This window comes from Mobula birostris, chromosome 6 (genome assembly GCF_030028105.1).
Source record: "Mobula birostris isolate sMobBir1 chromosome 6, sMobBir1.hap1, whole genome shotgun sequence".
Classification (NCBI taxonomy): domain Eukaryota; kingdom Metazoa; phylum Chordata; class Chondrichthyes; order Myliobatiformes; family Myliobatidae; genus Mobula; species Mobula birostris.
Window position 1 is genome coordinate 113,026,737 of NC_092375.1, and position 17,867 is coordinate 113,044,603.

The 17,867-nt window shown below is 42.4% G+C and overlaps 1 protein-coding gene across 1 annotated transcript in view; it reads right to left on the reverse strand.

The window, feature by feature from the left end:
* The window catches only part of LOC140199268 (anion exchange protein 3-like), a 154,845-nt gene that overhangs the window by 103,417 nt on the left and 33,561 nt on the right, over positions 1-17,867 (reverse strand). Inside the window, exons 4-6 of the mRNA XM_072261033.1 lie at positions 7,322-7,578; positions 5,338-5,441; positions 3,152-3,375 (exon numbers count right to left, since the gene is read on the reverse strand). Coding sequence (XP_072117134.1) covers positions 3,152-3,375; positions 5,338-5,441; positions 7,322-7,578 — 585 coding nt within the window. The remainder of the gene's footprint in view (positions 1-3,151; positions 3,376-5,337; positions 5,442-7,321; positions 7,579-17,867) is intronic.

Genomic DNA, 17,867 nt, shown 5'->3' on the forward strand with positions numbered 1-17,867 from the left:
ACAAGAATGGTCAGCTTTTGATTTCTCCGCAATTGCAGATTGTGACTTCACATTTGGCGACGAACAAGTTAATGCCTTATGTCTGAAATATCATGATTTTCTAGCTGAAAATATTGTAATAGTTAGAAAGTTTCATGATTTCAAATTTTCCGTGCAAGAAAAAATTAAATCCAAACCGATTTCAAACTTTGCTCAAATGATGGCACTTGTACTTCAAAATGAACAGTTTTGTGAACTTGCACAGTTGATGGACATTGGGGGAACCTTTCTTGTGTCCAGTGCGAACTGTGAGCGAGGTTAGAGCCTAATGAATCAACTCAAAAACAAGCTGAGAAACAGTTTAGATGAATGTCATTTGAGTATATTAATGAGAATCAAAAGCTATCAATTAGATAGAAGTTCTATTAGTCTAGATAAGAGCTTACAAAGAATGAGTAAATGCCAAAGACGGGAGAAAAAATAACTGAATGACTTAAATATGTATGTTATTTTGTTGTTATTCTGTGCAGTTTTATGTCAAATATTTTGTAAACCTACATAAACTGTCCCATGTGTGTATTCAGTGCGCACATACTTTTGTCACGGAAAAAAATTTGCATAAGATTTTTGCACACACTGACTACTAAAAATTAGAGGGAACATTGCCTGTGACTACAAGAAACTGCAAGAGTTGTGGTCACGGCTCAACAAATCATGGAAACCAACCACATCTCTATGGAATCTGTCTACACTTCTCACTGCTTCAGTATAGCAGCCAGCATAATCAAAGACACCATCTACCCCAGACATTTTCTTTTCTCTCCTCTCTCATCGAGCAGAAGATACAAAAGCCTGAAAGCACTTACCACTAGGCTCAAGGACAGCTTCCACCCCATTGTTATTAGTCCCTTGAATGGTACCCTAGAATGATAAGGTGGACCTTTGACTTCACAATCTACCTCGTTATGAGCTTGCACCTTATTGTCTGCCTGCACTGCACTTTCTCTGTGACTGTAGCAATTTATTCTGCACTCTGCTGTTGTTTAACATTGTTCCACCTTAATGCAGTGTAATGAAATTATCCAATAGGATGGTATGCAAAACAAAGCTTTTCTCTGTAACTTGGTAAATAAATAAAAGGCATCCGTTAGTCTTGCGAGACCATGGATCTGCACCCGGAAAGGCTTCACTCTCCAGGACGCAGGCCTGGGCAAGGTTGTATGGAAGACCAGCAGTTGTCCATATGTTGGCACATTAGCCTTCATTATTCAGAGTACCGACTGCAAGAGTTGGGATGTTATGTTACACCAATGTTGTCCAAAGGAGGGGCACTAGGACCCATACAGCTTGGCACCAGTGTCGTCACAGAGCAATGTGTGATTAAGTGCCTTGCTCAAGGACACAACACATTGCCTTGGCTGGGGCTTGAACTCACGACCTTCAGGTCGCTAGTCCAATACCTTAACCACTTGGCCACATGCCCACACCCGGTACTTGGTACATGTAACAATAATAAACCAATTTATCAATTTAATTCAACAGTAACTGTAACACTGGATCTATAGAGCACTACCAATCAGAAGCAGGTCCTTTGGCCTATCTAGTCTGTGCCAAAGTGCTACTCTGCCTAGTCCCATTGACCCAGACCTAGACCAGAGCTCTTCGTACCCTTCTCATCCAAGTACTTACCCAAACTTCTCTTCAACGTTGAACTTGAACTCGCATCCTCCTCTTTCACTGGCAGCTCAATCCACACTCACACCATCCTCTGAGTTAAGTTACCCCTCACATTCCCTTAAACTGTTCATCTTTCACCCTGAATTCATGACTTCTAGTTCTAGTCTCACCAACCTCAGTGGAAAAGGCCTGCTTGCATTTACTCATCTGTACCCCTCATAATTCTGTATACCTCAGTCAAATCTCCCCTCATTCTCCTACGCTCCAGGGAATAAAGTCCGAATCTATTCAACCTTTCCCTATAACTCAGGTCCTCATGTTCCAGCAACATCATTGTAAATTTTCTCTGTATTCTTTCAATCTTATTGCTATCGTTCCTGTAGGTAAGTGACAACAAATGCACACAATACTCCTAATTTGGCCTCACCAACATCTTATACAACTTTAACATAACATCCCAACTCTTGCAGTCGGTACTCTGAATAATGAAGGCTAATGTGCCAAAAGCTCTCTTTATGACCTATCTACCTGTGCCACTACTTTCAAGGAATTTTGGATCTATATTCCCAGTTTCATAATAAATCAATTTACCTAATTAATTCCCCAATAGCTGTAACACTGCATTTTGTACTACTTTGATTTATCTATGTATGGAATGATCTGTCTGGAAGGCACAAAAACTATTTGCTATATCTTGGCACATGTGACAATAATAAACCAATATCAATTATTGGAAATAGCTTGGTGGCGGTAGATGCAGCTACGTGAGGGAGATTTAAGACACTCTTTGATGTGCACATGGATGATTTAAAAAATGCAAGGTTATATCAGAGGGAAGAGTTAGGTTGATCTTACAGTAGGCTAAAAGGGCTTGTACTGTATACTAAACTGTTCCAGGAAGAATGAAAATCCCAGTAAAATCTGAGGAAAGGTTTGTCTCAGCAGGTGCTAAGGCACTGAGCAGTTCTGTATTGCTCTAGACAAAGAGTAACACACACAAAATGGAGAGGAATACACAGCTGATGTTTTGTGCCATGACTCTTCAGCAGGACCCTGAGTCTTGGCCCAAGATGTCGACCTTTTATTACTCTCCATGGATGCTGCCTGATCTGCTGAAATCCCCAAGCATCTTGTGTGTGTTACTGTGGATTTCCAGCATCTGCAGAATCATTTCTGATTATGATTTGCTCTGGACTAGCTTAATTTCTAGCAGTCCAATCCATGGTTTCAGGAGAATGAGAACAAGTTTTGAGCTTGTGATGTGGTGTCCCAAGGTGGAATTACTTTGGATACATTTGTCAGTTTCTGTTAGCAAGTTCTCGATATTTTATTAACTTATTTATGGTAATATTTTGTGTGATATATGTTTTGTGGGTACACATTGGTCCAGGGGAACATGGTTTCATTTAGTTGTATATATGTACAGTCAGATGACAATAAACTTGACCTTGAACTTAAACTCATTGTTCATGGTCATGGAGAGATGTATTCTTACTTTTCATGTCGTCCAAGTCAACGGTGGCTAACATCTGAGCCTCAGCCTCGTCTGTCGGCACCTTTTGGTACACAGCAGGCCCCAGTGAGGTCATGCTTCCGATACAGACCCGCTCCTCCAGGTTGTAACTCGTCCTCTGGGCACCTGCCACCCGGTGCACTGACTTCCGCTTTCCATGGCTGTTTGGAGAGATGTCCGGGGAATCCGGGGAAGGTCCCGTACAGCTGAGGAATAGGCAGAGATAAATGTCAGATGACTGTATAGTCCTTGAGACACTGTGCTGTGCTTTGTTACATATGTCACCAAAGATTCCAGCAAATTTCTACAGATGTACAATGGAGAGCAATCCGACTGGTTGCATCACCGTCTGGTATGGAGGCACCAATGCACAGGTTTGAAAGAAGTTGTGAGGCTTGTAAACTCGGCCAGTCTGTCATGGTCACTTATCTCCCACCATCAAGGACATCTTCAAAAAGTGATGCCTCAAAAAAGTGACATCCATCAGTAAGGACCTTATCATCCAGGACATACCCTCTTCTTATTGCTACCATCAGGTAGAAGCTACAGGTGCCTGAAGACACACACTCAGCATTTTAGGGACAGTTTCTTCCCCTCCGCCATCAGATTTCTGAACAATGAACCCATAAACACCACCTCACTATTTTTTTGCTCTCAGTCTGCACTACTTGTTTCTTTTTAAAAATATATTTCTTATTATAATTTATAGAACATATACTATGCCTTGGACTACACTGTTGCCACAAAACACAAATTTCACAACCTATACCGGTGATAATAAACCTGATTCTGGGTATGATAGGGGTGTCGAAGAGGCTCTTTGAAAGACAGAACCTGAATCAGGTTCTTTATAACTGAAGTATATTGTGAAATTTGTTTTATTGTGACAGCAGTAGAGTGCAAGAAATAAAAATATCCATAAATTACAAAACTAGATAAATGGATATCGTGTAAGCAGAAAAGATTAGTTTAGTCAGGTGTTTAATTACTAGTTTAATTTGGCACAACATTGTGAGCTGAAGTGCCTGTTCCTGTGCTGTACTCTTCTATATTCCAATATAGACTCAGTGGCCACATTATTAGGTAGCCCCTAAATATAGACACAAAACAGTACAGTACAGGAACAGGCCATTCAGCCCACAATGTTGTGCTAAGCCAATTAAATTAGTAATCAAATGGCCAACTAAGCTAATCTCTTCTGCCTGCACAATGTCCATATCCTTACATCTTCCTCACATCCATGTGTCTATCTAAATGGCCTTTAAAAATCTCGAATGCTTCTGCCTCTACCACCACCCAAGCAGTCCTGTATCTTATAAAGTGGCCACTTAATGTATGCTTGTGGTCTTCTCCTGCTGTAGCCCATCCACTTCAAGGTTTGACACATTGTGCATTCAGAAATGCTCTTCTGCACACTACTGACGTAACGTGTGCTTATTTGAGTAACTGTCAGCTTGAACCAGTCTGGCCATTCTCCTCTGACCTCTCTCATTAACAAGACATTTTCACCCATAGAGCTGCCGCTCACTGGGTGTTTTTGGTTTTTGCACCATTTTCTGTGAACGCTAGAGTCTGCTCTGTGTGAAAATCCCAGGAGATCCGCAACTTCTGAGATACTCAAACCACCCCTTCTGGCACCAACAATCATTCCATGGTCAAGGTCACTTAGATCACATTCCTTCCCCATTCTGTCATTTGGACTGAACAAGAACTGAACCTCTTGAATGCGTCTGCATGTTTTTACACATTGAGTTGCTGCCACATGTTTGGCTGATTTGATATTTGCATTAATAAGCAGGTGTACAGGTGTACCTAATAAAGTGGCCACTGAGTGGAAGTGGCAGTGGGCAGTGAGTGTCTTCTCTGGGGGTAAACAGGACCAATGTTTCCCAGGGTCATTCTACAGTGGGGGTAAATGTTGCTGTGACTCCCAATATCTCTCCACCTTCAGTTCCTTCCCTGGTGTCTACAAGATTGTGCATTCATTAAAGGCATTTTCCAGGAATTTTTGACCCCCGCCACTGGTCTCACAATCCTGGGCACCAATCATCCCATCACCAGATGGGACCATTAGTTACTTACACCCATACACACATACACACACACACACACACACACACACACACAGACACACACTCACACACAGACACGCGCGGTCTGAGTCTGACCTTTCTGCCAGCATTGATGTTGTCTCTGGGAGTGGTTCACAGGGCTGCAGGATCTGCTCCTCCATCAGCAGGCTCTCCATCGAGTCACGAGAAGTAATGAGGAACTGGCGGGGGCAGAGAGAACGTGTCAGGTCGACTGCACACGGAAAGCCCAGTGACCCACAGCATTGCCTAGATCACCGAACGAGCCATCCACACAATAGCAATCCCTGCTCCTGACTGATCCAGTACTTCAGTCCTAGGGAAAATGTTACTCTGTACGTAAATGTCTTGACCCTTCCGAAGCTTCCGATTGCATTCTAACCTATAACCCATTCACAGGGATCGATGTTTAAAACGCCTGAATCCCGGCATTAGGTTGTAACACACCCCTTCACATATGTAGAATTACAGATCTATATGTCTATATGTAGAATTACAGATCCCAGGGAGTGAGTTACAAACTAGGAATTAATTGTCAGGTTTAGGGAGTATATAAATCCTGTGTATTAGATCCTTTTAAATTGAATAACTGATACATATACCTGTTACTCAATTTATATATATATAAAACAGATTCCTAATATTCCTTTTATATATATATTATTCTTAACTCAATCATAGGATAATTTACCGTGACCAATTAACCTGTGTATGTGGAGTGGCTCAGTGATTGGTATATTTTAATCTCTTTTGGAACCATAGAGTCATAGAGCATAACCTTGACAGACCCTTCAGCCCATCTAGTCTGTGTCAAACTATTATTCTGCCTAGTGTAACTGACACACACCTGGACCACAGCCCTCCATACCCTTCCCTCCCATGTACTTATCCAAACTTCTCTTAAATGTTGAAATCAAACTCCCACCCATGTCTTCTGCTGGCAGCTCTTTCTACACTCTCACCACCCTCTGAGTGAAGAAGTTCCCCCTCATGATCCCCTTAAATACTTCACCTTTCACCCTTAACCCATGACCTCTAGTTCTAATGTCACTTAAACTCAGGGGGAGAAGCTTGCATGTATTTACCCTATCTATAACCATCATAATTTTGCATACCTGTCAAATCTCCCCTCATTCTCCTACACTTCAGAATAAAGTTCTAACCTATTCAATCTATAACTCAGCTCCTCAGTCCTGCAACATCCTTGTAAATTTTCTCTTCACTCTTTCAATCTCATTGATATCTTCCCTGCAGGTAGGTGACCAGAACTTCACACAATACACCAAATTAGGCTTCACCAACATCTCATCCAACTTCAATGTAACATCCAAACTCCTATGCTTAATTCTCCGATTTATGATTATTAATCATTTTCCTTTTCTTCTTGGATAGTGAATCTGTGGAATTCTTTACCACAGACAGCTGTGGATGCCAAGGACATTGGATATATTTGAAGCGGAAGTTGATAGGTTCTTGGTTATTAAGGGCATCAAAGATTATGGGGAGAAGGGTTGAAAGGGATCATCAAATGGTAGAGCAGACTCAATTGGTCAAATGGCCTAATTTTGCTCCTACGTTTACAGTCTTATGGTCTATTTTACTCTTTACGTAAGTCTAATGGCATAATTTCTTATAACCTTTTACACATGTACGATGTCTCCTTGGTACTGAATCAGAAAAAAAACTAGGAATGATTTTTAAAATATTTCTGTTATACAATATGTGGTTAGCTGGTGTGGTGAGGTGGATCATGCTGCATTGGCCACAACCAGACACAGCAACAGAAGGGACGTTAATCTGGAATAGCCACAACAAAAACACAAACTACAGGAGGAAGTCAGGAGGTCAGGCAGCATCTGTGGAGGCAGAACACTGGTCAATGTGTTGGACAAGATCTACTCGACCGGCCGCGTTCCTCCAGCAGATTGTGCGTGGCTCCAGATTCCAGCGTCTGCAGACTCCTGTGCCTCTCCTATATGCTCTCCCCTGTGTTTGGAGTGGAGGTCAGGGGAGAGTGACCTTGGTGCACTCCCTGCCCGATCAGGGCGGTCTGGCCCCTCACCTGTGGTGGGTCGTGTGCCTCCTCACTTGCCGACAGATCCTTGTCCTGTACCTCCACCTCCGAGACCTCCTCGTCTTCCTCCTCGTCCACCTCTTGGATGGTGGGCGTCTCCTCCGACGGCGGCACCGACGTCTTTTTCTTCTTCCTCTTTTTCTTCCTCTTCCGCTCTGAGTGAAGAATCTTCCTCCTGAAGCACATGTGCAGCGGCAAGCGGGTGGAGAGGGGGTGGTGGACATGAAGGGAGGTGCGCCGGTGATCTGGAGATTACAGAGAACTTCAGCGCAGAGACCATGTGGTCCCTCTTAGAGCCATAGAGTCATATGACATGGAAGCAGTCACAGCAGCCCAAACCCCACAGTGCCCACGTGTGCTAGTCCCATTCCCCCCAATAAATCCCTAAACCTTTACCATTACCATTTCACGTCAGAGTCACCTTATGTTCAAGTACCCCTGCACCTAACTTACTAATGTGCATACAATCCATCTATGGAAATAAGCTAACCCTATATACATAGCCTCTCTCAAGCAGTTATTTCTACATTGTGTTTTATAGGACTGAATTTACATTTAAATTTATTGTGATCTTTGTACTTCTTGTGTTTTTTATATCTGCATCAGATCTGGAGTAACAATCATTTTGCTCGTCTTTACATTCATGTACAAAAGAATGACAATAGATAACTTTGAATCATGACTCTTGCCTGCATTTATACATGAATTTATTCAAATATTTCTTAGCTGTTGTCTTTGTACTTGCCTCTGTCAGATTGCTCCATATACTTACCGCCCTCGGTGTGAGGAAGATGCCCTTCAGGTGTCTTTTAAATCTTTCCTCTACCACCTTAAAACTACGCTGCCCTGTACACTTCTCACAGTCTCAGTAAAGCAGCCAGCATAATCAAAGACCCCACGCACCCCAGACACTCTATTTTCTCCCCTCTCCATTGGGCAGAAGATACAAAAGGCAGAAAGCATGTACCACCTGGCTCAGCATCAGAGTGTTGAATGAACCTCTCCAAAGTTCAAAGTTCAGGTAAATTACATGAATGTCACCATATACAACCCTGGAATTCATCTTCTTGTAGGCATCCATAGTAAATACAAGAAACACAATAGAATCAATGAAAGACCGCACCCAACAGGACAGGCAACAACCAGTGTGCAAAAGACAACAAACTGTGCAAATACAAAAAGAAATAATAATAATGATGATGAATATTGAAAACATGAGATGCAGAATCCTTCAGCACATCTTCAAAATGACTGTACAATAAAATGAGCTTTGTTGTGACGCACTTCCGGGTTGTGCTGCTGATGCGGCAGACTCCAGCCCTACTGTACATGTTGGTTTTGGAACGTGTGAGAGAGTGAGACAAAGGTTTGGTCTGTAGTGTTCTTTTTTCAGTTTTAAATTTTGGACGTGGCTGCTTATGTAACTTGTGTTTGATTGCTTTTTTCCGGCCTATCTCTTGTTTTGGGCGACCAGATCTTTTTTTGCTTTTGCATAAGCAATTTGCTAGCAGTAAAAGAGGCACCTTGTGTGTTTTCGACGGTAAAGTGAGCAATAATTAGATAGAGGGGAAGTTGTTGTAGGCCTAACAAGGTGGGACCAAGAGTCGCTTCATGGTATAGTTTATCAGTGGAGAAAGCGAATCGATCGGAGAAAGCGAATCGATTGGAGAACGCAAATCTAGAAAGCCTGGGGAAGGTCCAAGCACATGTTAATTGTTAGGCACTAACTGGTACACCGGGAGCAAAGTAGGAATAGTAGTATAAATAGTAGTTTACTTTTAAGAATTTAAATAAATACGATCACTTAATCTTCAGTAGTTCAGTACTTCTTCCCCCCGAAAAGTATAATAATGCAGCCTCAGTCTTGCCTTACGATCGGATTCACGGAAACTTGTTCCCCTGGAGAATTAATATGTGAGAAATGTCAACTATTTCAACACCTCGGGAACAACACACATCAACGTTGCTGGTGAACGCAGCAGGCCAGGCAGCATCTCTAGGAAGAGGTACAGTTGACGCTTCAGGCCAAGACCCTTCGTCAGTCTGAAGGGTCTCGGCCTGAAGCGTCGACTGTACCTCTTCCTAGAGATGCTGCCTGGCCTGCTATGTTCACCAGCAACTTTGATGTGTGTAGCTTGAATTTCCAGCATCTGCAGAATTCCTGTTGTTTGCGTTTTTAAACCTCGGGAACAAGGTAGCTGAACTTGGGAATGAGGTAGCTGACCTGCGGTGTTGTCGAGAATTTCAGTTGAGCTCCAGATGTCATTTAGGGAAATAGTGAGCACCCCAAGAGAGCTATGGTTGAGACTCCAGACCAGAAAGAAAGAGACAGGTGGGTGACCATGGGAAGGAAGCTCAGGGTAAGAGGCATACATTGTCCGGGGGCATCAACCCCAGAGATGGAAGTGTCCAACCATTTTGAACATCTAGCAATGCTCAACGACAACCATGAAACCTCTGGGGTGGTAGGTAGGACATAGGAGCCTCTCTAATCCTAAACCTAAATCCGTAAAAAGGAAGTAGTGATAGTAGGGGACTCAATTATTGGGAGGGTGGGGGTAAGAATGGGTCTGTACTGACAATGCCTTGCCTACCAGGAGCACAAGTAGGAGATCTCCCTGGATGAGTAGATAAGCTCCTGGCCAGACCTGGGGTAGATCCAGAGTCATTGTCCACATTGGAACAAATGACATGAGTAAGGGCAGGCTGTTAGTTATGTAAGACAGATTTAAAGAGTTAGGGGGGAAGCTTAGGGGCAGAACTGACAAAGTGGTCTTTTCAGAAGTTCTGTCTACGCCATGCGCCAGTCCAGTTACGATTAAGGAGATGAGAAGATTTAACGCGTGGCTCAAATCATGGTGTAGGTTAGAGGGTCATAGGTTTATGGGACATTGGGGCAGATGGAACCTATACCACCGGGACAGGTTACATTTGAACTGGAGGGGAACTAATGTACTGAGCAGACATAAGCTTCAGTTAGCTGAGGACTGTTTAAATTCAGGAACGGGGTGGGGGGTGCACAGGGAAATTAGAACAGGCCAGGCTCAACTGTTTAAACACCTTAGTGGAGAATAACATATTAGGACATAAATCAATTATAGGCTTCAAAAATATAAAACTGGGTTGGAATAGGAAAAAACCTCAGTAATAGACTAAGGATGGCCTGTATAAATGCAAGAAATATTAAGAATGAAATAAATGAGCTGGAATTATATGCAAGTACATATAAAAATGATACAATAGCAAAAACTGAAACCCGGCTGACCTCAAAGGATGGTGATGAATGTAGTATTAAAGGATATACCTTACTTGGGAAAGACAGGCAAGATTGTAAAGGTGGAGGAGTAGCCATACATATAAGAAAGAATTTAAATGTGCTTATCATAGGAGATGAATTGAGACTTAGCAAAGATATCTGGATGAAAATTTAAAGCTATAAGGATAAAGGAATAACATTGGGTGTATGTTATAGACCCCCTAATGCTGATTGTGATTTTAATAAACAACTCTATCAGAATATTAAAAAAGCAAGTTCTGAGGGTTATGTCATAGATCTGGGTGACTTTAATTTTCCAAATACTGAGTGGGAGGACCCAGTGACTAATGGATTACAGGAAAATGCATTTGTTGAGTTATTGAATGATTGTTTTTTGACCCAGTATGTTAATGCACCAACAAGAGGTGAGGCCTGTCTAGATTTGATATGCTGTAACAATCAGTATAGAATTTTGAGTACGGAAGTTGTTGAGCCTTTAGTAATGTCATAACATTGTTAGAACATAGAACATAGAACATAGACTAGTACAGCACAGTACAGGCCCTTCGGCCCACAATATTGTGCTGACCCTTAAACCCTGCCTCCCATATAACCCCCCCACCTTAAATTCCTCCATATACCTGTCTAGTAGTCTCTTAAATTTCACTAGTGTATCTGCCTCCACCACTGACTCAGGCAGAGCATTCTATGCACCAACCACTCTCTGAGTGAAAAACCTTCCTCTAATATCCCCCTTGAACTTCCCACCCCTTACCTTAAAGCCATGTCCTCTTGTATTGAGCAGTGGTGCCCTGGGGAAGAGGAGCTGGCAGTCCACTCTATCTATTCCTCTTAATATCTTTTATACCTCTATCATGTCTCCTCTCATAAGAGTAAAGCCCTAGGTCCCTTAATCTCTGATCATAATGCATACTCTCTAAGCCAGGCAGCATCCTGGTAAATCTCCTCTGTACCCTTTCCAATGCTTCCACATCCTTCCTATAGTGAGGTGTTAGTCAGTTTCAAAGTTTTTTGGGAGACTATATCAGAAAAAGCCAAAGCGATTAAACTGAATTTCAGAAAAGTTTGTGCAGATGCAGCGAAGACTGCAGAAGGTAAACTGGAAGGAACTGTTTGACATACAGTCAGTCGAGGAACAATGGGGTCAATTTAAAGAGGTAATACATGCAGTGCAGAAAATGTTCACCTCCTCCCCAAAGGTCGGGAGAAGCAATAAAAACAACAGATCAACTACATGGATGAATAAAGGTATACAATAAGATTATTGCAGAGAAGACAGCTATATAAAGAATACAGAACAAAATAGTCATGATATTAACTGTAGGGCATTTGAAAATAAGAGAACTATAGTCAAGAGGGAAACTTGGATTGCCAAAAGGCAGGCTGAGAAGGATATTGTGATAATGCTAAGATTGATCCTAAGAGATTTTTTCAATATTTTAGTAGTTAAGTCAAGGAGGAAGTTAATTGTATAGAAATAATAGTGAGGTGATAAATTATGCAGAAAAGGACATTGCAGATAATTATGACTTATATTTTGCTAAAGTATTCACCTGTGAAGATGTTAGCAATAGGTAGAGAAAAATAAGGTTGTTTTAAGTGGCAGGGATCTTAAAAAATGAGGTCCTGCCTCAGCTGAAAAGGCTGAAAGTTAATAAATCTCCAGGACCAGACAACATATATCCAAGGGTACTTAAAGAGGTCTATGATTACATATACAAATCTCTAACATGTATTTTTCAGAAGTTATTGAAGGCTGGTGAAATCCCTGAGGACTGGAAATAGGCTAACATGGTCCCAGTATATACAGTAAGAAGGGTGACCATACTGACCCTGGTAACCATGGGCCAGAAAGCTTAATGTGTATTGCAGGCAAGATAATGGAAACAATAATAAATAATGAGTTGGAAAAGCAACTGATAAGAACAGGCATGTTAGCAGAAAGCCAGCATGGGTTCAGAAAATTAGTATATCATGTTTTACTAAAATGCTTGAGTTCTATGAAGAGGCAACTAAAATTTCTGATAACAATAGAGCAGTTGGTATCATTTACTTGGACTTTCAGAAGGCTTTTGACAAGATACCCCATGAGAGTTTAATAAACAAACTACAGGAGATTCGCAGTAAGCTATGTGAATGGGTGCAGAATTGGCTCAAAATCAGAAAACAGCGAGTTATGGTGAGAGGATTATTTTCACATCTAGAAGATGTTAAAAGTGGGGTTCCGCAGGGATCGGTTTAGGAGCCACTGCTGTTTTTAATTTACATTAATGACTTGGTTAAGCACATAACAAATAAACTAGTAAACTTTGCCAATGACACAAAATCAAGGGGATGGGCTGATAACATTCATGCAGCAGAATCAATGCAATTAGATCCAAACAAAATCCAGATGTGAGCAGATAAATGACAAATGAAATTTAATGTAAGTAAATGTAAAGTATTACATATAGGAAGTAGAAATATTAAATGTAAATATACAACAGGTGATCTTGAGTAAGAAAGTGCACTGTATAAGGAGTTGGGCATCCTGGTAGACTCATCCATATCAACAACTAGACAATGCACGGAGGCAATTAGGAAGGCTAATAGAATGCTGGGCTATATAATGCACTCAGAGCAGTTCAGGTCAAAAGACATACTCCTTAAGCTTTTTAATACACTTGTGAGGCCACACCTTGAGTACCGAGTACAATTCTGGTCTCCGTATTGTTTAAAGGATGTGAAGGCACAGAAGAGAGTTCAGAGAAGGGTGACTGAACTCATTCCAGGTCTGCAGGGTATGACCTATGAAGAAGGATTGAAAGAATTAAATCTTGTAACCTAAGTAGATGTAGAATGAGAGGAAACATGATAGGTGTTCAAAATCATTAAGGGTATAAGTAAAGTGGATGCAACTGCTATTCCAAAATTAATCCATCAACGAGGACACAGGACAAGGGTGGAGACTGGTTAAAGAGAGGTTTCAGACTAAAATCAGGAAGCATTTCTTCACACGGTGAGTTGTGGGCACATGAAACAAACTATCTATTTGTGTAGTTGAGAGTAGTACCTTAGAGACTTTCAAATCTAAACTTGGTAGTTATTTCATCACACTATGCGAATAGGAAATTGGCAAGCTTTGTTGGACCGAATGGCCTGTTCTTGTCAAAATGTTCTAATTACGATCTTGCACTTTGTTGTTCACCTGCCCTGCATTTCCTCTGTAGCTGTTACACTTTATTCTGCATTCTGTTATAGCTTTACCTTGTTCTCTATTAAAGCACCATGTAATGAATTGATCTGAAAGAGCGGTATGCAAGACCATCTTTTCACTGTATCCTTACACATTGACAATAATAAACCAATCCCAGTTCTCTCCTGCATAATGATTTATTTCCTACAACAGGCTGACCCAAACTATACACAATACTCTAAGTGCAACCTCACCAATGTCTTGACAACTGCAATATAATATTCCTACTCCTTAAGTCAAAGCCCTGACTGACAAAGACCACCACCCTGTCTACCCGTGACACACTTTCAGCCAACTTTGTACTTGTACTCCCAGATCCTTCTGTTTTACCGCACTCTTCCCTCTCCTCCCCTCTCCCAGGCAAAAGATACAAAAGCTTGAAAGCTTGTACCGGCAGGCTGAAGGACAGCTTCTAACCCATTGTTAGCAGTCTCCTGAACAGAACTCTTGTACAATAAAGTGGAGTATTGACCTCACAATCTACCTCAGTATGATCTGCCCTTCTCCGTGGTTTTTACACTTCAATATTTACTGTACACGTCTAGCTGGATTTGACTTCCCAAATTGCAATGCCCAACTTACTTACTGCCCATTATGCTGCTGATGTTTAGGGCATCAATGAAAGTCCTTCCTCTCTGTCTGTCCTTGGCCATCTTCCCTATCGTGCCCAGGTGTGGTTCAGGGTCCTCATTTCTGCCTCTACAGTAAAGTCCCAAGTTGTCTTTGGTTTCCTCTGCCTTTTAGGGGTCCAGTGAAGTGCTGCCTTGATGATGGAGTTAGGCTCTCTTCTCATCAAGTGCCCATTCTCTTTCCAACACTTCCTCATTATGATCGTGGCCATGTTCTCTAGGTGACACAGAAGGAGTAGGGGGTGGCTGGAGATCTTTCTTGGCCAGAAAACACGGAGGATCTTCCAGAGGCTCATGATGTGGAATGACAACAGCTTGGCAAGGTCGCCCTCTGTCAAATGTGAGCATTCTGACCCATACAAGAGTGTGTACACCTTCACCTTGGTGTGCGTGCAGTACTTGGTTTATCCCCATAGGTTGCTCATTGATCTGAAGGCATTTCTAGCTTTTCTGAGTCTACACTGGGTGTCATCCTTGGTCCCACCATCCAACTGAGCGATGTTGCCCAGGTAGATGAATCTGCTGGTGCTGAGTAAGTTGATGCCATCTGCCTTGACAGGAGGACTGAGGGTTATGGTCTCAATCTTTCTCTGGATGACTCTGAGTCCAACCTGTCCACCAAGGTACACAGGCACTGAGTTTTCTCTTGCATGTGTATGTGATAGCAATTCAAGATTCAAGTGCATTTATTATCAAAGAATGTATAAATTATACAACCTTGAGATTTGCTTGCTCACAGGTAGCCACAAAGCAAGAAACCAGAAAGGACACAATTTAAAGAAAAAGAACGAATAAAAATAAAAATAAAAAACCAACACTTGATACACAAGAGAAAGAAATGTATCATGCAAACAAGTGAAGCAAGCAACAACATTCTGAACCAAAACTGAGTCCTCAGATCTGAACCCCAGAGCAGCTCGGAGTAGGCCCAATGCCTCACTTATCTCTTCATCATATTAGTGAGCACGGAGCACAGCAGCTAGGGCAGTCTTCATAGCCTTAGCGCCATGGAAATGACCATCGCAGAGAATGAGTGAAATCGACTCTCATCCCTCCCAACACCTTGTCTTTTCAGCCTATCTGGGCCGGTGTTTAAATTGACCAAACAGCGGGACAGTGAAAGGCTCCGGCACCCTGTAGAGAGAAGTGAAGATTGCAGAGCGAGAAAGAGAGAGCGAAATGAACTCTCAACTCTGATCTGGGCTGGTGCTTAAATTGTCTAAACAGTGAATGGTACCTCGCACTAGGACTCGGGCATCGCTGCTTCGATAGGCTCTGTGTCTAGATCATGCAGCCCAGCAACTCACTCCCAGGCCAGCTGTATAGATATCGGAACTTCTTCAGCAATACAACATTTCGGCTCATCCTCCAAACTAGCCTCTCCATTGCTCACTCGTTCACTGCTTGCGGAGATAATTCAACACAATTTACCTCAGAAATGGTATGTTTAGTGATGTTTTTAGTCAAATTTCATAGCTTTTGATTACCAGAAAACTGTCGCATATGTTCGGTACCATCTTAACCGGAAGGTCATCCACAAGGTCAAGGTCTTCTAAAGTAGAAAATAGAGCCAATCTAATGCCTCTCAGCTTACCTTTCATTTTTTTGCCTCATAACCCAGTCAATCACCAGGTTAAATATCGCCGGCATCATACAGCCTTGCCTGACTCCTGTCTTGACTTCATTTAATATGTCGTGGAATTTGTTACTTTGTGGCAACAGTACAGTGCAATACATTTAATAAACCTTAAGTTACAATAACAAATATATTAAAAAACATAAAATGCTGGAGGAACTCAGCAGGTCAGGCAACATCTCTGGAGGGGAATAAGCTGGTGGCATTTTGGGCTGAGACCCTTCATTAGGACTGGAAAGGAAATGGGAAGAAGCCAGAATAAGAACGTAGGGGGGAGAGTGTTCTGGCTTCTTCCCCTTCCTTCAGTTAGTCCTGACGAAGGGTCTGGGCCTGAAACGTCAACTGCACCTCTTCCTAGAGATGCTGCCTGGCCTGCTGCGTTCACCAGCAACTTTTATGTGTGTTGTTGGCTTCCTCCCCCTTTCTTTCTAGTCCTGATGAAGGATCTTGGCCCAAAACATCGACTGCATTCCTCTGCAGAGATGCTGCCTGACCTGCTGAGTTTGAACCTAGAACAGTACAGCACTGGAAGAGGCTCTTTAGCCCACAGTGCTGTGCCAAACCAATCCAGTCAGTAATCAAATGATCAACCTACACAACGTGCATATTCCTCACATTCCTGTGCTTATCTAAACGTCTCTTGAAAGTTTCGAATGTGTCAGATGCATGGGTAAAATGCATGGCTTCCCAACACACAGGATGGACTGAGCTGATTCAGAGAAGGCAAAAGGTGGGGGTCGGTGCTTCATGATCAACTCCTTCTAGTGCTCCGACATGGCGGTTTTGTCACACACTTGTTCCTCGGTCCTGGAACATCTGATGATTAAGTGCTGACCATTCTACTTACCAAGAGAGTTCTCCTCCATGATCCTGACCGCTGTTTACATATCGCCAAAGGCCAATGTTAATCAGGCACTCAAGATATCAAGTACTGCCACCAGCAAACAAGAAACTGCCCACCCCAACGCATTTCAAATCATAGTCAGGGTCATCAATCAAGCTTGATTGAAGAAAACTATGTCCAATTATCATCAGTACAAAAGCTGCAGCACCAGGGGTCCCAACACACTTGACCACTGTGATACTGTAGTAAGGAGTGAGGAATAAGGAATCTTCCATTAGGATGGTAACGCACTCAGATGCAGCAGCCACTCGGGATCTAATAAAAGGCGCATTTGTTCGTCTCGTGTATTTTTCACAAACACATATCACTGCTGGATACTAAGAACACCAAGTACTCCAGGGCTGTTCCATCAGCTAGTTGCTTGGTAGCCATGGAGTTTGACTTATTGTGAACAATGTTGTGTTGTCATTTGTGCCAAGACAGTGCGCAATCCACCAAGTAAAGTGAATAATTATCTTGGATATCTTTACTGGGAATTGCAAGACCCTGTTGGACGCTGGTAATGTAGAAAACTGCAAGTCCATTCATTGGCGAGACCGATAGTGGGGTAGCTGCGTTGCCTTGCATGTGGCGAGTACAAGGTCTTGGCCGCAAGGTCGTCTTGGACTCAGCGACCTGATGAGGCTGCCCAGGGAGAGAGCTCTGCTGGGCATGCTGAAATCGTGATGTATTGGGGGCTGGCCTCTCCTGTCGGTGTTTGCTCAGTGAAAGAACAAGTTGGACTTGGGTAATACAGCCATGCCACTCAGAGATCTGTGCTTTTTTTTTGTGTGACTGCATGTCTTACTGAAATCAGAACGATATGTGCTATTTGCAGTGCGCTGTTGGCAATGTGTTTTGCAACTTGGCAACT